This window comes from Miscanthus floridulus, chromosome 7 (genome assembly GCF_019320115.1).
Source record: "Miscanthus floridulus cultivar M001 chromosome 7, ASM1932011v1, whole genome shotgun sequence".
NCBI classification, from domain to species: Eukaryota; Viridiplantae; Streptophyta; class Magnoliopsida; order Poales; family Poaceae; genus Miscanthus; species Miscanthus floridulus.
Genome location: NC_089586.1, coordinates 6437306 through 6458971, shown reverse-complemented (window position 1 = coordinate 6458971; position 21666 = coordinate 6437306). Strand labels below are relative to the sequence as shown.

Genomic DNA, 21666 nt, shown 5'->3' with positions numbered 1-21666 from the left:
TGGATGTTGTATACGGTGTTTGAATAATAATAAAAAAACAAATTACATAATCCGTCGGTACTCCACGAGACGAATTTTTTAAGCCTAATTAATCCGTCATCAGCACATGTTTACTGTAGCAAAATATTGTCAAACCATGGACTCGCAATGTAATTAGTTTCATAATTAGTCTATATTTAATACTCCATGCATGTGTCCAAACATCCGATGAAACAGCGACTAAAATTTAGGAGGGGCAACCAAACACCCCCTATATATATATATATATATATATATATATATATACAGTAGCAACAACTAGTAGAGCTTTTGTCACGCCTTCGCTTAGCCCTTGTTTAGTTCGCAAAATTTGGATTTTGGGGCTACTGTAGCACCTTCGTTTTTATTTGGCAAATAGTGTCCAAATATTGACTAATTAGGCTTAAAACGTTCGTCTCGCAATTTCCCACCAAACTGTGTAATTAGTTTTTCTTTTCGTCTACATTTAATGCTCCATGCACAGGCCGCAAACATTCGATGTGACAGGTACTGTAGCAACTTTTTGGAAGTTGGGCACCAACTAAACACGGCGTTAGATTATTTCTTTTCAGAGACTGCGCATATATGCATATTCTACGTACACACCAACTAGTAGAATTGAATCTGTTGCGAAAATATTGCATTGATCCTCCTGTGTTGCAACAGACATACTAGTACACAGGAGCTGGTAGCTAGTGTATGTAGTCGGTATATACACTTACTATATATGACAATGATAGTAGCAACAGGAATACAATATATGCATGGATGGCGGCGTCACACTACACAACAAGTCTAACGACCATCATGATCGAGTTACGAATGGTTAGGTAGTGATTATTAGTGAATCTCAACTGCTAGCTTTTGCTCCAGTATATATATACACAATATTCTGCGTGTTCAACAAAAAATACAATATATCCTGATGCTGAGCAGACATATATGCATGGGCATGGATCATATATAACGTACACATGGTGTCAGCAAAGCAAGTCAGGATCGGCATGAACAGTAACCTGCAGGTATGGAGTAGTTAGTTGTTGCTTCCTGCTGACATTTTCATCGTCATCATCATCAGTATGAAAGCAAGAGAAAGACGGCGACGGTTCACCTCACCGACAATAATCGATCAGCTAATATAAGCTAGCAGCTGGGTCGTCTAAACACGCATGCATATGCATGCTTTCAATCCTTTCTCATCTCCCATCGATCGATGGATCATTTCATTTGTCTGCACTCCGTTGTCCGCATGAAAACATCTATAGATCGCCAGAGTCGCACTACTGCATGACACAGTCAGTCCACAGGTTGTGAACACACGCCAACTGAGCCAGTTTTCTCAGCACTGCAGTGACGCATAGGAACATACACAGTGATGCACAGGAACCTGGGAGGCGGAGGCGGAGGCGGAGCCATCACGAGCCTCGCCAAACGCGCCCTTAGTTTAGGGTGGACTATTGTTAAGATATTAGTATTTTTTGCCTTGAATTAGAAATGGGTACCTAGCTACAAATAGTCGTTGCTGCACGCATTTGGCTTTTGATTGTATATTGCCCGTACGTGCTGTACATGTGAGGTGTGAGTATGTGACCTTCCATGTAGTACCAGCTTAGCAAATCCGTTGGATAACTAATAACTAACCCCAACACGAATGTAGGAGTATACAGGACGATGTCACATCTCAGCTCCATCCATCGATAGGAAACTCGATGGGTACGGCTTTAAGCCGCACTGTTCTCTCGCTCGCGTCCTTTTTATTTTCCTTTTCTGTTTTGCATAGGAAGAAAATCAAACAACAACATTTTAATTTGATGCAACAATAATAATATAATTGAAACACAAACGTACGTACTTGCTTGGTTAATACAATTATTATATATTGTACTGCTGATAGTGGCCCCGTTCGCTTGTCTTAAATTTGGCTTGTTCGGCTTGTTTTTTCAGTCGGAACAGTGTTTTTCTCTCACAACAATTCAGCTGGAACAGTATTTTTCAGCCAGTTTCAGCCAAAGTTCATACCAGCGAACGGAGCCAGTAAGTAGTACTAATATCTTCATTTTACTGTCTTTACCATCTAACTATATATAACTAATTAATAGGTATCAAATCTATATCTATATTTATCTATATCAATATCTAAATCTACATCTATTTATATCTATATCTACATCTATCTATACCTATATCTATATATCTTATAATCATAAACCTCACTAGCCATTCTATCTCGACATGCAAGCAATCCACCTTAGCAGTCCACTATCACATGCATTTAATTGTTGCTATTAGTATGCCACGTCATCCACTCCAATTAATTTATAATAATTTATTCATTTATATAAGTAATTTAGTCTAGTTTCATTCTAATTCATCCGTAATTCCTGCAGGAACACTTAGGCTATGCTTCCTAGTTTTATGAATGGTATATACCTAGCTTTCAATGCACAATTGCACATATCGCAACATCAACTGCTATTGCTAATGCTACTACTATTTAGTTTTTGTTTCTATTAATATTGTTTAGTTTTCAATAAACTAGTGTAGTGTGTGTCATCGTCTTGAGGGGTGTATGTAGCTTGTGGGACTTTTGTTTTGTTTTTTGTTGATCTCTTGTTTACTAATTAATATAAGTTAGGCAAAGCTTTGTGTTTAGCTTTTTTTACTAGATATCATGGACTAAACTTTACTCCTAAATATCCAAACAGATGTACTAAAAGTGTTTACAACCCAGCTAGCAACTAGTTAATTAGTTAGCAAATGTGAATTTATATTCAGTAAAAGGTGCACATGAGTCTTTGCCAAAAAAAAAGACTTGCTTTGAGTCCATCTTACTATTACTAATTGGAGGCCCCAACGGAGGCACCACATTAATTCTCACCAGACGCGCTAGAAAAAAAAGATATATCCTAGAAATTCTCACAATAATCAGAAACATCTGGCCGTCAATTTAATAAGCTTTAATCATCACTAGCGATAATAACCATGGGATCAATCAGTTTGATTTTCTAAAAAATTACTCACCATTGCCATTATGTAAATTAAATTAAACAACTGCCTAAATTGTTTACCAAAATTGCCGTGTTTTATTTTTTTTGACCGAGAACCCATCTAATCTAACCGAGGACATCGCTTTTTCAACAAGCTTCTCCCGTTCCTCTCCGTGGCGTGTTCCAATTCTCCTACCAGCGTCCGAGTTCCAGCAGCACGCGACATGCATGCCATTCAAAGATGGCTTCAGCTGTGTTGCGGATGGTGAAGAAGTTGTTCTAGTAATTAGATACGACGATCTGCGGTGTGCCTTCGGTGGGAGGCTACACACCGCCGTGCTTTCTTCATAACCAGCCAGATGAAATCTCATGCGGGTGGGGCTGCCGTAGTGGCAAGGTCCGCAACTGCAAGGTGCAGGAGATATTTCTGCATGAATCATTTTCCATGCATGCATTGCCTCCTCGCGGTTGATCGTTACAACGGAATCTGATATGCTTGATCTGAAGATTGCATCATCCCTGGCTATGTATCGACCTGACCACCGCAAGATATGATGCACCAATGGCACTTTGCGACCCAGGTTACGTTAAGTACAAGGTGGCAGTCATCAAGGTACTTAATGCATACATGCATCTCTATGTAAACAATGTAAGTACTTAATATACTACTTATTTACTTTTTGGGAAAAGAAGAATGTTTTTGTACCTATGAGTTAGGGTCTGTTTGGATCACAACTGGATTATTATAACCTGGATTATACATAGAATTATTATAATTAGGATTATGGATAATGGATTGTGGTGATTGATTATGGTTGGTTAAAGTGAGAATTTACTGTCTTATCCTTCGTAGTTTGGCAAGTTGGACAATCGGTTGGAGGGCAAGTTGGATAGTCAGTTGGGCGGCAAGTTGGACTTTCAGCACTTAGAATCCTCAATCCCTGGTCTCACCTAGATTTTGGGATTATGGTAATCATGAGTTTTGATTACAATAATCCATCATATAATCAGCCCTATTTGGATCAAAATGATTACATAATCTGATTATTATGATCCGAGAGTATCCAAACAGGTTCTTATTCGTAAGTTAATATAATCACTTAGAATTCGATAACCTAGGATGAAAGTGTTGTCTGATTCACCACCGAACCAATAGTCTAAGGCAATCTTGAAACCAATAGAGCATGTAGGGTATGTCAAAGAGTTTCCTATACAACCTATTAAAGTCAAAATTAAGGTGTATGCGATAAAAAAACACACCCTGGCTTCCAACAGTTCCTCTATCCAACATCCTATATTTAGTAGTAAACTAATCCTCCCTCTCCCCTAATTTTATTTAGGGTGACATATTGTCCACCATGTATGTTATCTGAGATAGCACGGGAGAACAATTAAAGGACAGGAATATTTAAGGAGATTTTTTGTTAGGGAGCATCCTATATGATGAGGATATGGAGGATTAAGTTTAGGAGCTAAGGGATCTTGAATATAAGGAGATGTAGGGCCGAGTTAATCATAGTTAGATTATTATAATAGATTACAAGCAGGTAACCCCGTGCTTCGCGTGGGTGAAGTTACAATCTTTTTGGCATGCAAAATCAAAGAAATTCACTGCTGGAAACTACATTATCCCTGTGTGCTACGTATTTTTTTTGATGGGCACAGAAATACTCACAGGAAAAATTTATTTAACCTGTCGATTTCATGTGCACACAGAAAAATTTGATTTAACCTGTCGGGTTTTATGTAACACGGAGAAAAATCCGGCTCACAGAAAAACTAAATTAATATTCTTGTGTGCTTTGTATTTTTTCTGTCGGATCGCACACAGGCTAATTGGCGTGTCCTTTTGGCGCGGCAAAAGCTAGCTGCCCGAGCGCTTTGGCGCCCAAAAGTTTCGTTGGCACACGTTTTGGCGCGAGTTTTGGCGCCACGCTCTCTGGAAACAAAATAAAAAAAAAGTAAAAAAAAACCATCTACCTTATCCTCCCGACCTCTCCCCTTCCCCCCCACACGCGCAAGGCTTCTCGTAAAAAAACCGAGGCCGCCGCCGCCCCCTTCTTAGGCACCGCCACCGCCGCCCCCTTCTCAGGCACCGCCGCCGCACCTTCTCAGCCACCACCACCGCCCCCTTCTCAGCCACCGCCGCGCCCCAGCCCCTTCTCAACCGCCGTCGCCGCTGCCCACGGCTGACGCCGCCTGCAGATGGAGTCGGAGGCCCCACGCCGGCGCCTTCTCCGTCCTCCGCGCGACGGCTTCTACGGCCGGTAGATTGCGGAGCGCCGCCCACCTCCCCCTCCTGACCTCTCCACAACTCAGTAACCAGCGGGCGCCCTACATCTCCTCCGTCGAGCCTGACCCCTCCCTCTCCCTTGAAGATCCATCTTGCTAGGGAGGACAAAATTGACAGTTGAGACAACCTCAATCCAAGCTGTGAAGGCATTTGCTAGATCTGCCAGGTAGTAGATCTTTTTTTTTTTGTTTCATTCATAGAACACATGATACTGCAGGGAGTAAATAAGTGGTTCTTGGACCAAAGGGATAGCAATGGTTTGGAAGGGCAGAAGGAGCAGTGGTGCCATCTCGGGGTTTGTTTCATTGATAGATTAGGGGGTTTGTTTCATTCATACAGTGGGCTCATTTTATGTTTGTTGCTTTGCTCCAGATTGACATAATATGTGTTTCTGTTCTTTGGAAGTATGTTGAGCAGCAAATTGAAGGCATCTAACAAATGCGTACTAATTTGACATACAGCTAAATAGTTATTAGAATTGGTGCTTAACTATTGTCTTTATTAAGACTAGTTTTCTATTCTTTTTTCAAGTTAAGCAATCTCTGTACATACAAATTAAAATCGAATTTTATTCTGACATGTAGCTCAATCTGCATAACTACACCCGAGAAACATTATTCTGACCTGTCTGTTTAAGATAGATGATTTAATCGTCATTTCATCCTGAAGAGGTGTTTACCATCATTCTTTACGAGGTGTTGTTCTCTCAGTAATGGAACTGCAAATCATGCAGTTCGCTTCTTTCTTTCTTTTTGGGTCCCCTTTTGGTTGTGGTTGTGCACGTGTCAGTCTGACTTTGAGAGGAATTCTTGTGGGGGCAAAGGCAAATGCTAGCATAATTGCTTTGAAAAAACAACATGGACTGGCATAAAGAAACAGTAAAGAAACCGGTACAGGATATGGTGGCTGTCGCCCCATTTCAAAGGCGTTTGCGTCGCCTAGCGGCGGCTGCTGGCTACACGGTTGACGTCGCCAGCAGGAAGTCAGGAACAAGACGATGGTGTATCTTTGTGGCAGCGCCTGGCGGGCCGCGGGCGTGCCTTCTCCAGCACGCTGCACTGCTGTGCAGAGGTTTTATTCCAAACAAAACTTGGCACCTATGAAATCGGTATTAATTATGACAAAAAAAAATCAAACTGGTCTAAACCATTTTAAGTAGACAACTGATATGTTTTGATGTCAGAATGACAAGCAGTGCAGCAGTGAGGGAGTGGCCTCATGTTGATGGTTACTGTAGTTTCCAACTTTCCATCTTAGTTTTAACCTCATGGTAAGCTATACTTCTAGCTGTACTGAAACTTACCACCTCTACTAAGGAATTTATAATTTAGTCCCACGAGAATATGAAGGTTTGACATAGGTAGTAGATGATGAAATAGACAATTAGTTAATGTTTATCAGCCTGAACTCATGGAATGCCAATTCATTTTATTTCTGGTCAGGGGCACTATTCACTTGTATATGCTTCATGTATGGTGCTGGTGTAAAAGGAAATCATGAAGAAGACAATTAGTTAAATGTTTATCTGTCCTAAAATCCAATTGATATTTACATGATATTATTATTTTTATTTTGTAGCTGCCCACTGGTTCATCCCATGTTGGTGAGGACGACTTGGATGGAGAGGACATGGATGGAGAGTACATGGATGGAGAGGACGAAGAGGACATAGATGGGAGCTACATGGAAGGAGAGGACATGGAGGAGGACATGAATGAAGAGGACATGTATGAAGAGGACGGAGGGGACGAAGAGGATGAAGAGGACAGGGATGAAGAGGACATTGATTATAACAATGGGGGCAGCAATGCTGGATCAAACCTCGATGACTTCTGTGATTTGGGTTATATATGGTAAGGTTGCTATTGGCACAAATAGCACATGGGTTGTCAAAGTGACTTTTGCCCATTGAACAACATAAGCTGGTGGCTGTCTTTTGTCTTTTGCACATGTATGGCCGTGCACGATTAACTTAGTAGTAATTGAATGTTAGATGGACTTTGCTAAAACTAGGATGTGGTGGTAGGTGACATGGCTGTACATGTATAAATTAGGAGCAGCATATGGTACTAGTAGTAGAATTTTAGATGTAATTTGTGAGGGCAGAACCTTTGGTATGTTGGCCTGTGTTGAATGCTTTGTAAGCTCTTATGGAACTTCTAATATATATGCTCGATTCTTGTGTTGTGCATATAATTTGTTGTTTGGTGCATTTGGAATGTAATTGTGATATTTTCCTGTCATCTACTAATTAATCTGGTGGTGACTTGAGAAAAAAAGCGATTTCTTTGAGTGGAAACCATCAGGAAAATTAGGTTGAGGTGATAGAAATATTGTATTTCATTCATGGAAAACCGACATAAAATAGCTTCGTGACCCACAGAAATATCTTTATTTTCCTGAGAGTTGACTCACAGAAAAAATTATGAAACCGACAAAGAAATTGGCAATATCCCTGACAGTAAACTCACAAAAAAGTTTGAATATCCTTGAGAGTAAGCCTATAGAAAAATTAATTAACCTGACAACGAACTGAACCCACTGACGATATATTGTTTTGTCGGGCATCCGTCAAAGAAATACCGTCAGGGAAATATTTCTGTCGGGAAGCTCACAGGTAAATTTAATTTCCCTGTCATCCTATCCTTGACGGGATATGCCTGTCGGACGCTCGACAGAATTAATTTTCCTGACGGTTTTTCACCTTTCCTTGACGGTTTTTTTGGCACACAGGAAAAATGTCGTTTCCAGTAGTGAAAGTCTGCCTTATAAATTATTTTACCGTAGAGGCAGCATGTGGTATATGCGTAAAAAAATGATTTGTTACCTAACAGGTAACAAAAAAAAAACAGGGTTAAACAGTGTTGTATACTGTTCGGTAGCGAGCGACGTGGGCACATGAGGGAGTAGAAACTGTATTAAAAAAAAGAAGGTATATGGTACGTATTACGGATTATAATGATCAGAGTTTGGGTCCCTAGGTTATTGTGGTGGATTATTGTTGGTTAAAGTGACAAATACACCACATAACCTCCAAAAAGTAGGTCTTCCATAGATTGTAGGAGTATTGTAAATATGGTGTTTTCATTATAATTCCGTCCATAATCTAGCCATTTGGATCACAATTAGATTATTTTAGCTAATTATTATTATTATCACAATGGATCCAAATAGACCTTATCCTATTTTATTATTAGTGGCTACAGATTACAACAACATGAGTGAACTAAATCACTTTATGAAATTTCACAAAACATATATTCCCTACTTTCCAAATTGTAAGGTGTTATGACTTTTCTTGGTACATAGTATATACTATATATAGGTATAATGTATTGCTATATACATAGCAAAAGCTATGTACCTAGAAAAGCTAGAATGGCTTATATTTTGCAACGGAGGGAGTAGTTATTATTGTGTTATTCTGTTTCCGAGACTACGAATGGACATGGTATGACATGGGCCACTAGATGTTTTTTAAAATTGTAACAAATAATATGTTACAAAATTCCAGTTTAAAAAAAATCAAAACAAGTCCAGTACTACTATATGCATATGAACAACCGTCCAATTATTTGGTCATATACTGTAGTCGAAGTTACATAGGTTTGGTTGCCCGCATGCTTGAGTGTCTATATATCAACTGTGCCTATATATACTGCTACAACGAAAAACTGGTGATCTCAAGCGCGATTTAGAATGTTTCTACTGCGGACATTCATGCTTCAGCAAATTCATCAAGATGTGAGTCAACATTTAAGCTTTCCATGCCTTGAGATCTATATATGCCTTGATTCGCTCGTATGGTTTTATAGAATGCTAATTTGCATGCCTTTCTTATGATTATAATACATTTTTTCGTGAACGTATGTGTCGTTTCATTAAGACGAAGGAGAATAGTTTTACAAGAAGGATCAATAATCATCAATTACCGAATCCTTCTCCCAGCGCTACAACCATTAGTAGTGTATTACATGAACAGTTTTTGCAACATTGGACAATGGAGGCTTCGCTTTCATAAGCCCTGCCAAAGCGACTGAATTTGTGTGGAGACTTTTCCCTGTGTGCCATTATAAAAGATCGTAATCCCCTGCGTGCCCCTGAAAAGATTCAGCGGTCTTCAACGCCACTACTTCAACTTTTTCGTGTCCTCCATGCCACTTCCGTCAGTTTGGACGCTAACGCCGTCAAACTGCAGGTGTGAAAAGACGAAAATGCCCTTAAGTTCAAATATGTTATTAATTTTTTTTGAGCATCTTAACGACTTCAAATTAAAAAACTCAAAACTAGAAAGTTGTAGATCTCGTCGAGATCTATAATTTTCATATAAAAATTATTTTCATTTAATTCCGCAAAAAAAATATGATTTGATATGATTAATATATCTTAATAAAATAATATTATTTTTTTGCGAAATTAAATGAAAAAAAAATTATATGAAAATTATAGATCTCGACGAGATCTACAACTTTCTAGTTTTGAGTTTTTTCATTTGAAGTCGTTAAGATGCTCAAAAAAAATTAATAATATATTTGAACTTAAGGGCATTTTCGTCTTTTCACACCTGCCGTTTGACGGCGTTAGAGCCCAAATTGACGGAAGTGGCATGAATGATACGAAAAAGTTGGAGTAGTGGCGCTGAAGACCGCTGAATTTTTTCAAGGGCACACAGGGATTACGATCTTTTATAATGGCACACAGGGAAAAGTCTCATTTGTGTGTGCCCCCCCCCCCCCCCCCCCCCCCCTTCACCCATTCCCGCGCCTCCTCAACGATCGTTTGGAGCATCTGTGTGCGCGTTGTCGGAGCGTTCTACCATTCTGTTCCTTCCATAATATCCATCTGGTGAGCAGGACCAGACTATCGAAGCCTCGGAATCAGCTTCCTTGAAACTAGCCACCAGTCGACGCATGTAGCTTGGAAGACATTAACGACGGCATATTATAATACATTTTTCAATACACAAATAATAATATAGTAAACCTAATCACTTGATTTTGTGAGCACTCTCTAGCTAGGAACACATTTAGATGTGCATACTTATCTTTTTTTTTCTAATTAAAAAGTGCACTTAACCTTTAATAGAGGGAGCATAAGGTCTTATTACTGACAGAAGGACTCATTTTATATAGTTCAACAGAGTCACAACATTCTAAATCATATTGTTAGGGAAACTTTATCTGTCCTGACATGTTATTACGTAAAAAAACTAATGAAGATATAAATTATATAAATCACTAGCCCGTGCATGTGCACGGGTTGATGGCTTTACCCCCAACTAAATTTTAGTCCACAGATAAATTTTAGTTCTAGCTAGGTGATCCAAACATGCCTAGCTTACTACTAACATAGTGTTTAGTAATGCTTGTGCACAGTGCTTTTTTTTCTTTCTTTTTGGCGCTGCATCTGCCGTACCAATGGTTGTTACGCTGTTGAACCAAACAGCAGTAGTCATACGCGTTCAGACAATTTTCAGGCCGGCTAATAACTCCTCATCCTGATTACTGTACCCTCTCTTAATTCTAGCTTTATTATTACACGTACACAACCTGTATTAGGCATCGGAACCACCGTTCATTCATTGCATGCAAATTTCTATCGTGTAGTACATGTACAGGTGGTTACTTGTGCTACCTCCACAGTAACTTTTTTTATTACTCGGATCACACTCCCATATATTTTTTTTAGGTTCGTTAACCGTGTACAAATGTACCCCACTGTACATTAATTTGTACTATGCATGGGAGTTCACTTCATACTTAGACTGGATCCAAGAGTACGTAATTAAGAGCGCGTATAATACTCCGCCGTCCACGCTCTGAGTTGAACAGCGCTTCTCAAAATCTCCTGTTGTGTTAAACACTATACTAATAGATGTTATTATATTATTATATAATATAATTTAGGATTTCTGTTCTAGCTATCTAGCAGCTCTACTTGTGTTGCTGCATGCTGAGATGTGTCAACGGGCTTTAATTCTGTACGTCTGTCCCCAAAGCATCTATATATATTCCATTGGCTTATGTATGATATAAAATAAAATAAAATATTTATATTCTATTTCTATGCACCCTGCCACCTGTCTCAGAAAAACCGTCCCATTTGATTTGATCGTCATCTGATGCTATAAAAAATTGACCGAGTATATTCTGAGGGTCAAAATTTGAATCTTTCATGTAAAAATCATATCTTTTTTTTTTATCTGCTCCACAAATTAATTAAGCAGTTGTTTAATTTCTGAAGTGGCCCTCTTCAACTACCGAGCGAGCGAAGCAAGCTAAAGCTAAACATAAATGAATGAGGTTAGCTGATGCATATGTATCAAGCTCTGCCTTTTAACTTGCCACCACTTTTCCTTCCCATTTTAATCTATATTTATAATTTTTTATATATACACCACGGGCTTGTTCACCTCTCCCCTTCCTGTGCCGTGCCTTGCTTTCCCCACACTGAAGCAAACAGCAGCTGCTTCTGACGTCTGAGTTCTCACAGAGAAGCAGCGCGAGCAGCCTACCGCGAGAGAGAGGGGGCGCCATGGAGGTGGCCGTGGCGCTCGCCTTGCTCTTCCTCTGCGTCCTTCTGCTGGCCTCCGGCGCCATCGCCTTCCTCCTCATCCGCCACTGCCTCGCCGCCCTCCACCGCCGTCGTTCCTCCGCCGACGCCGACCCGGAGGCGCGAGCACCAGCAGCGCCTTGTCATCGTCAGCCACAGCCAGCAGCGGCGGCGGCCAAGCAGCAGCAAACGTTACTAATAGCATCCGTCAAGAAGGAGGCGCAGCAGCAGCAGCAGGCGCCGCGGCGGCTGGCGTGGCGGGAGGTGGAGGCGCTGACGGGCGGCTTCGACGAGGCCGCCGTGGTGGGCCGCGGCGGCTCCAGCACCGTGTACCTCGCCAGGCTCCTGGACGGCTCGCCCGTAGCCATCAAGGTGCATCGCTGGTGCGGCGGCGAGCGCCGCCTGCGCGCGTTCCGGCAGGAGCTCGACCTGCTCCGCCGCCTCCGACACCCCAACATCGTCGCGCTCCTCGCCTACTCCGACGACCACGGTGAGTTCGCGCGTGCGCGCCTTTACTCCCTACTATTCATCACTTCTTCGTTTTTTTGGTCCATCTCGCTACATGGTACATACACAGAAATCATTAAAGTTTTCACTTTCACTCCACGCTTACGCTACTTTGTTCTGCTCCAAACCAACTGTCCTGTTACTTGTTTTAACTTTATTCTTTTACGATTTTTATTTTTATGATAGATAGATAGATAGATAGATAGATAGATAGGTAGATATAGAGAGACTAGCACCTACCGGTTCATACACCTTAAGTAAACATATAGTACCGATTATTTTGACATGAAACTTGCTTACATGTTGGCAAATTATATTAGAGGAGAAAGAAGCTATTAGTAATTTGGATTAGATATGGCATGCATTGACTGTTTACACTTTATTTAGGACCTCTTTGGCACGGCTTATGCGGCTTTGGCTTCATATATTTTGCGCAAATCGAGACACTGTAGCGTGAAGCCGTTTTGTAAGTCGGAGTTAAAATGAACTAGAAGCCGGGAAAAGCCAGTTTTCCTGGCTTCACCGGCTTTGGCTTCACCGATAAAGCCGTTTTGGATGAACCGCGTCAAAGGGAGCTTTAGTACACGTCATGATTGAAGTCAAATTTACACATTTTTTTTATCAAAGTAGCGACCTAGTTGCAACCAAGAAATGAAGGAGCTTTAGACTTTTCCTTCGGAAATGAAGGGGTTAGCAGCCTTTAGTCTCCAATAAAAAATGCAAATAAGCTATTACAAATTGCAAAAGACAAAAAAAGGGTTGCCACAGTGAGGAGAGGAGTAGGGAATTATGCAGCGCGCGCGTGACATCACTTTACTCCCTACCTAACGCCTAACGAGAGTCGAGAGCAACGGCTACACCGCTATGGCGCGTATTCGTTCATTTCTGTACGGCGACTCCCCACCTCCTCTCGTCAAACCTGCACTGCACTGCACTTCTTCAGCTTGGTCGTCGCTGTCGCCTGTTTTTTTTTTTTTTCCAATTCACTTTCTCTTTCACTTTCACTCTGCGGTGAAAACATGTAATGTAATCACCCATGGAGATGGAGACATGGATTGGTAAACTAATGACTGTTACTGTAGAGGAAGAGGGCGCGCTGGTGCTGGAGTACCTCGCCGGCGGCACGCTAGCGGACGCGCTCCACGGCGCAACGGCAGGCAGCGCCCCGCTACTTTCGTGGCCACAGCGCATGCGCATCCTCCACGACGTGGCGTGCGCGCTGGAGCACCTGCACGACGGCGGCGGCGGCGGCACCTCCACTGCCGTGGTACACGGCGACGTGTCGGCGTCCAACGTGCTTCTCGACGGCGCCGGCCGCGGCGCGCGGCTCTGCGACCTGGGCTCCGCCTGCGAGGGCTTCTCGGCGGCGGTGGCGCCGGCGCGCGCCGCCGTGGCCGTGGGGTCGCCGGGCTACGCCGACCCTTTCTTCCTCCGCACGGGCATCGTGTCCAGCAAGTCCGACGTGTACGGCTTCGGCGTGCTGCTGCTCGAGGCCGTGACGGGCCTGCCGGCCGCCGGCTCCGGTGAGAACCTGACTGCGCGGATCCTGCCCCGCGTCCGGGCGCGCGGGGTGGCGGGGCTCGTGGACGACAGGCTCATCGGGGACGGGGGGTACGACGAGGAGGAGGCCGACGACGTGGCCAGGCTCGCCGTGGAGTGCGTCGCGGCGCAGCCCGGGCTCCGGCCGTCCATGGCGCAGGTGCGCGCCGCCATCGCGGAGAAGGCGGCCAGGTCCATCGCCATGGCGGGCTACGGCCACCATATCCAACTCAGCAAGCTGCTGGAGCTCACATGATTTTGATTGTGTTTAGAGCAGTTAAGACGTCTTAGCTTCTATGTGTGTGTTCTTCTTGTAGCAAAAGTAAATTCTTCCTTTCGTTGTCCTTGATGTTTATTTATTAGGGTAGGATTGTAAGGAAATGGATTCTGCATTGGAGTGGGGAAGAGGACTTGAGATTGATCCGAGTGAAACGTAAATATGGAATGTATTTACCGTGCATTTTCTTTCCTCGAACCCGTTTGGAAGGGTACACATGGCTTCATCGTCTCTCCACTGGCTTCTCTCAAGAGAAAAGTCCGTCGGGACCGGGGAGGCGTGAATAGCGCTGTCCCAAACGGAACGGGGCGGGGCGGGGTTCTAAAGTTTTGCTTGGCCCAGCAGCTCCGTCCACCGCGGCAGCACCAAACAGACAAGATGATCTTTGTCTACAAACTCACTAGGAACCTAGGATGCTAGCTACCTCAATGATTGAGTGATGATGTGCATGCAGAGGCAAGGGAGCATGCTCATCAATCATCATCATTCAGGTTGTGGTCGAAGGCAGCGGCAGTTTTTTTGGAGGACCAGCCAGCTCTATATTTGCAGCATATATATGATGATTGTTGGAAAGATTTGTTCTGTGTGTTAGCCCGAATGGATTCTCCAACACTGGTCCTGCTGATGTTTTTGGTAATTTATTTAGTGCGTGCTGTCAGATGGCGAGGGAGTTTCCTGGACCACACCATCCAAAACAAAAGCTTGCAAGATACTCCTACTCGCAAGATGCAACTGGAACAAGGATTGATCGTTAGCACAGGGTACATGCTCATGGGATACTGTTAATGTCTTGAGATCAGTCATGGTAAGCACATGTTTGGATCTAATGTTCAACTAGTTTCTGCACCAAAGATTGCTTGCCACTTGATGCGACTGTCAGCAGTACTACTCTGAAATGATGCTAATCATTCACACCAATCTCTGTATAACAAGTACGCAGTAGTACATGACAACATCAAACCTTACAAGCCTCCATCTATACGGAGCCCCCCTTGTCTATTCACAACTTTAGACACATTATCCTATTTCAGGACCCCAAAGAATTTAAACAGAAGAAGCATAATACAGCGCAAACTCACAGTTTTCATCTAAGCAAGGGGAAATATTGTTTCATCGGTCGTGTTGCGTGGAATGTCAACTTCAATGTTACAGGGCCGATTACCAAAACAGAGAATTACAAGCAGGCAAAAATGTTAATACAGGTCAAAGGGATTTACAAACCGATGGTGTCAGCTTTGCTCTGTCAATTTTCAATGTCAAAGGATTTACAAACCGATGGTTCCAGGAGCATTGAAAATCCTTTAATACAGGTCAAAGGGTTTACAAACCGATGGTTCCAGGAACGACGATGCCTGTCAATTTTGATGTGGGCGATCCTGTCTGTTCTTTGCTCTCTTCATCTTTGCTTTGAACCTCAGTTTCAGTAGCAGTGTCTCCATAGTGTTGACAAAGTTGCCGACTGCCATAACCACCAGCAAGATCCCACAGACTACAACCTGGTAAAAAACGAAAATGAGGTGTAAATTTCAGTTCAGAACAAGTGCCAAGTGGCATGTCAAGATCTATTGAAGACAGTTTGACCTATATCCCTCCACCACTCAGAATTTCAAATATTGGGAAAGGCAATTGTCGGGGACCCAATACCGGGGTACCCCAGGAGGTGGAACTAATAACCATCGAACGTTAAAAACTCTCGGACGGACAAGGACGCCACTGCGTTTCTTGCCCGAATGACGGGAGTTTGGTTCCGCCTCGCCCGACGCCCGTGGGCCAGCTCCGCCTCGCCCGAGGGCTAAGGGCTAGACTCCGCTTCGCCCGACGCCCGTGGGCCAGCTCTACCTCGCCCGAGGGCTAAGGGCTAGACTTCGCCTCACCCGACCCCCGAGGGCTGGGCTCGGTCTCGCCCGACGGATAAAAGCTAGGCTCCACCTCGCCCGACGTCCGAGGACGGACCTCGCCTCGCCCGATGTCCAAAGACTGGTTCCGTCTCGCCTGACGACCTCTCCCCGCTCCCTCATGATGATAGGTACAGGGTAAGACAAGACGTTCGGGTCAACCGCGGCATCGAGGACCATACCCCGCGCCCCGGCAGGAAAAGTATTGTCAGGGAACGACGGGATAGGTACTTTAGCCCACTCCGGCATTGCAGAGTCCGAACAGTATTGTAGGCGCCGCCTTCAACCCTCAGACACGGAACCCGACGTAGACATACGACAACCACTACGGTCCAGGAAAGGACTCGCGCCCTACACAAATGACGGATGTGCTGTCACCACGCTATGGTCCCAAGGGAGCGGCGCCCGCTCCACGGCCCCTCGGGTCCACCAGATCGGAGCACTCGCTTCGGCCTCCGGACGCCCTCTCCGATCGGAAGGCCTTGCCCACAGCGCTACTTCAGACTCCGACCCCGCGTCCCTCCGACGGAGACTCATAGGAACCAGAAGGCGTGCGGAGCAAGGCTGGGCAAGGCTCATAAGTCAAAACCACTATACCAGAGTCCATACCCTGCGCAGAGCAGTACTCTGTAGCCATCCTGACATTCTACAGTGGCATCGACAGTATTGTAGACGCTTACCATTATCTGGTATCCGCCGGAATGGACAACAAGGCTTGGTAGACGGCATACGCACCCTTTCCCTCTCACTTGTAAAGCCGTCCCCTTCATCTATAAAAGGGGATGTGCTTCCTCCAACAAGGGGACCGACTTTTGACAGACAACACAACACACATCACACACAGTCAAGCTGCTACCAGGCTCTTGGTATCCTTTCGACCCTTCCATCAGAGACTTGGGACCAGTCCCTCTCTCGACCGTTTGTACCCCCTACTACGAACCATTTTCGGTGCTAATAACACGAGCAGCAACAGACTGGACGTAGAGACATTCAGCCCGAACCAGTATAAATCTTGTGTCCTTTAGCGCACCATCCAGGCCTAACGCGCATCAATATAAATTTACTTGCCGGTGCTTGTTCGAAACACCGACAGCAATAAATTCCAGACAGCAATAAATTCAATCAAGGGCCTAGACAATTTAATCCTATCTGACATTCAACTGTAAATAGTGAAACTGTTAAAATCATTCTTGCCTGCCATTCGGAGGCAAGCCCATGCAAAGCTGTCTGAAGAAGCAAAACTCCAACATATGCTTCAAAACCCTGAAAACATGGAGCATCAGGACCAGGTGCGTCAGTGCAGCAAACAAATGATATTAGTCCAGTTAGACAGGAAGGATTTATGCATGAAGCACCAACAACTTATTCTGGAGGGTTCAAGATGAGTGGCAACTCAGTTCAAGAGAAAAACCAGGTCCTGCCATAATTCGAATTGTGCAGACAACATACCTGTAATATGAAAAGCACAGGATATAGCAGCAACAGCTGCCCCTCCACACCAGCTGTTTCTCCAGCGACGACATCCATTCTTTTAGCCTGCAAGGAGTTAATTGGGAGAGAAGTTAGGTTAACCTTAGAAAGTATTAGATAATGATGTGACACAATACTGATTCACAGGTTCACATTCTACCAATAAGCTCTGCCCACAAGATTTCTTTTAAGATAAATTCACTGACTGTTTCTTTTTTAGAGTACTAAATCAGAGAAACATTGATTATCTTGAGTTGTTCTTTGTAAGCACCTAGTGAAGATCTCCATGCATCTAGTTTCATCATATACAAATTTCCACTATGACGCTAATGGAAATGGAGAATGTTCCGTGGTTTGAAAAATGTTTCATCATATACAAGGACCTTTTTGTAATTCTAGTTAGGATCATGTTTGGAATACTTATGTGAGATACGCTTATTCTATGTATAGAAATTACAAGTTTCCAATGCCACAGAGGTTAGTTAGTTTCTTAAATTCAAACAAGACCTTACCTTTCCTAGAGCTATTCGAGTACGCAATCTTTGGCGCTGGTATCTATTCTGTAGATGCATTGCGATGCCTTGCATGATTGCCCAACGCAAGAAAAGTTGCACCCCCCTCTGCAAAAAGATTATTGTTTGAGTGCAACATTAGGAAATTTCCCAAGCGATGCCTGCATCAGTGCTTCTTCCCAGAAAAAAAAAAGAGAGCATATACCTGCTTGCTACAACAATCAGGTTGTCCCTTTATCTCCCATGTAAGGCTAATAAGAGCCATCAGCATTGCTAGATAGTGGTGATATATCCACCTGAAAACGAGCAGCGAATCATGATAGAGAAAGAATGCATTGGAAAAGAAATTTAACCAGAGAATAAACTAAACACGGTCAACAAATTATTTAAATTGAGAAACATTTAACCAGTTATGTTTTTATAAATGGACATTTGCAACTAACCTTAAATGCTGCAGTTAAAAAATTAAATATCTTAAGCAGTGAAACTTTGGGAGTGATGATCCCTTACCATGGACGAATGTCACTTCCATTCGCAATTAATACATTCTCACGCAAAGCAAAGCTTGTGTACAGGTACAGTAACCAAGCCTGAGAAGCAGCAAGACATTATTTAGATAGTTCTTGTTGGACAATGCAGTGATCAGCACAGCGAAAATATTCAAGGAGTATCACAGTATCGACAAAACACCTGATAAATTTGAACAGCCAATGCCGGAAGGCATCCATCCCATATCCACCATCTCAGTAGGAGGAGGATAGATGGAAACAACAGAAACTTATAGGCAGTCCTATCCTGCCAATAGAACAGGTTAAAACATCAACACCGTTGGTGTGAGGCGTCCTCGTAGTTTACAAGATGAAATATCAGTTCAGCCCAAAGATCTAAAGATTACTTGGATTCAAACCCCCAAAGTATGTTTTTTACACAACATTACAATGCATTTATCAGCATACAGCCTAGTATTATGTGTTTCTGTACTAGCTAGAGGTTTATAAAATATAAATGCATCACACAAAACAGGCTAGATGTTTCAGTAGAAGAACTTACTGAATTAATCATGTTTTACCCTGATGATTTCAGTTTCTCCTAAATTTTTGTACACAGTGGCAGATTAAAGGTGACATATATTGTGCAAGTTTCATCATAATGCTTACAGAAATCAAAATTTATGCCAATTGAAGCAATCATTGGAACCAATAAGTTATATAAAAGGTGAAAAGTTTAAGCTGGCTACAAACTGCTATTTCAGTTCTTGACATCATATCTGAAAACCCCCCAACAAAAAAGTCTTTCCAAACGACATTGAAAAGTATCTTAAGCATACCCTATAATTGTTATACTCATCCTTGATTTTGAGCTTATCTTCCTTCCTCGCCACCCGCACATTCACAGGGCCTAAAAACGTCTTAAGAAACTTCCCTGCATGTTCAGACGATAGTACATCAAAATTAACAAATCATGATCCATCGATAACAAATGAACTCGAACCCAGAACAAAACGGGGTACGGTATATATATGAAAGAAAACATATCTAACCATTTCTCTTGCTGGGAAGAAACGAAGCCACATCACTATCCGTGATTGCCACCCTGGCACGCTCCAGTTCCTCCTCGACCTGCATCAAGTATAAATCTGAAAAGTCACATTTTGAACAAGAGCAGATGGCCCCTTTAGGTCATTTTAAACCTATTGTGCTTGCAAGGATCTGCAGGGTGCTAATCCATAAGAAGATGCTTAGAGTTTTACAGGATGTGACGTTTCAGTAGCACACATTAACGTCCTTAGGGCAATGCGTTCATAGAATCTAACTGTCCTTACCAGGCTACCACGCTGCACTACATGTAACAACTTGCATGATCCAAAGCCATGTAAACTTCCAAACCAAAACGAACTAAGAACCAAAGCCAGCGTGTGCACAACCATTTGATTAATTAGGTTGAATTCGGATTTCAGTCTGGCATCTATACAAGTCGTGTTATTAACAGATTTTCTCACAGCTTGTGAGACACAGACAGACGACAAGCTGGCAGAATTGGATGGAACCTTATCCTGGAACATCCGGCACAGTAGTGGGGGCGTAACCATTCCAGGTCGAGCAATCATAAAAAATGCGGACAAAACAAGGCAATCTAATTAATCCATCAGTCGGGCATCTCCATGCCACGCCCCATGCATGAGACGGTGAGATGGGGAGCAAAGGATGGGATTTGATGAAATCCCCGCCGCAGGGGCATCCTTAAAGTAGGCATCAATCCGGGTCCGCAAGCGAATCGCGATCTGAGATACGGGAGGCGGAATCGCGCTTTCATCAGACCTGAAGGAGGCAGAGCCTGGCAGGAGGAGAGGTGGAGGAAGAGAAGGCGAGGCGAGGAGGACCTTGTCGAGCGTGGAGGGATCGAGGCCGTGGAGCTCGCCCTGGAGGTGGCGGACGTCGGCGTCGAGCGCCACGGCGCGGCGGCGCAGCGCGTCCTCCTCGGCGGCGCGGGTGGCGACGAGGGCCGCGGTCGCCTCCCGCAGCTCCCGCGCTGCCTCGGCCGCGGCGGCCGCCGCCGCCTCGAGGCCGCGCGCGTCGCCGTCGCCTGACATTGGCTGGCGCGGGGCGGTGGAGCGGTGGGGCCCGGCCCTGCGCTGCGCTGCGAGGCGTGCGGGCAGAGGACGATTCGAGCGAGCGACGGTTGGATTGGAATTTGGATTCGGATTTCGGTTTTTGGATGGAACCCTTCCTTCCTCTGCTGCTTTTGTGTTCGTGCGGCTGCGTGTGCGACGGTCTCCGACGACCGTACCCAAAATATAATATGAACATTCTCTAACAAAAGGTCAAAGATAATCCCTTGTACAAATAAATTTTCAGAAGAGAATATTTAGATTTAGGTTATGTCTCTTTTATCAACTAAAATAAATTTTTTATATATATATTCTGTTAGAGGATATATATATATATATATATATATATATATATATATATATATATATATATATATATATATATATATATATATTATTTTAAAGATCTATTTTGGATTTAGTTTTCGCAACGGAGACAGCCTTATACGTCACCCTCACTTTTGTTCTACCACTTATGGGTGGGCCCGCACCAAAGCAAAAGCAAATAGGTGACTCTCTCTTCTTTTCTTTGCTTTTTTTCATTTTCTTATTATTATTATGGGTCAAATCAGGAAAGTATATATAATATAAATATACGTACACATGCCATTAAACATGAATATCTGCAATTTGATTTCTGTGGACCCTTGCAACCGTAGCAGCTCCTGGTCTAGAGAGCCGTGCTACAAAAACAAAATCAATTCGCATGCCGTGCTCAACAATAAATATTGACAAAATCCTTTCCATAGAATAATGACAAATTAGTTGACAGCCATTGCTTTACTAGTATTTGTCTTATCACGCTGTTGACCGGTCATAACTTGCGGGGATCACTTTAATCTATAATATGGAGTAATCGTATTCCTTGGGCGGAAAAAAGAAAAAACCCCGACCAACAAGAGTGTAGCGGACACACGTACGGTAGATGACAGAGTTTGTGCTCCGACGTGGAACCATGGTGTGTTTGACTGCTCTGCTTCACGTTTTTTTATTCTGCTCCATATTTTT

At 43.4% G+C, this 21666-nt stretch overlaps 2 protein-coding genes and 1 long non-coding RNA gene across 3 annotated transcripts; 2 read left to right on the top strand and 1 right to left on the bottom strand.

Moving 5' to 3' along the window:
* The first annotated feature begins 5021 nt into the window (after positions 1-5021).
* Positions 5022-7494, top strand: LOC136462426 (uncharacterized). Its single transcript, XR_010760714.1, has 2 exons — positions 5022-5464; positions 6877-7494. It is a non-coding gene; the product is annotated as an uncharacterized lncRNA (long non-coding RNA).
* A 4179-nt stretch (positions 7495-11673) lies between these two features.
* Positions 11674-14564, top strand: LOC136462425 (salt tolerance receptor-like cytoplasmic kinase 1). Its single transcript, XM_066461527.1, has 2 exons — positions 11674-12340; positions 13440-14564. Exons 1-2 carry the CDS (start codon positions 11833-11835, stop codon positions 14150-14152), a joined length of 1221 nt encoding a protein of 406 aa, XP_066317624.1. The 5' UTR covers positions 11674-11832; the 3' UTR covers positions 14153-14564.
* A 546-nt stretch (positions 14565-15110) lies between these two features.
* Positions 15111-20789, bottom strand: LOC136462424 (uncharacterized). Its single transcript, XM_066461526.1, has 10 exons — positions 20431-20789; positions 19591-19669; positions 19378-19472; positions 18741-18845; positions 18561-18640; positions 18256-18346; positions 18051-18158; positions 17518-17604; positions 17263-17331; positions 15111-15669 (listed from the first exon to the last, which is right to left on the bottom strand). The coding sequence occupies exons 1-10, from the start codon at positions 20638-20640 to the stop codon at positions 15529-15531; spliced, it is 1065 nt and encodes a 354-aa protein (XP_066317623.1). The 5' UTR covers positions 20641-20789; the 3' UTR covers positions 15111-15528.
* Positions 20790-21666: the final 877 nt, after the last annotated feature.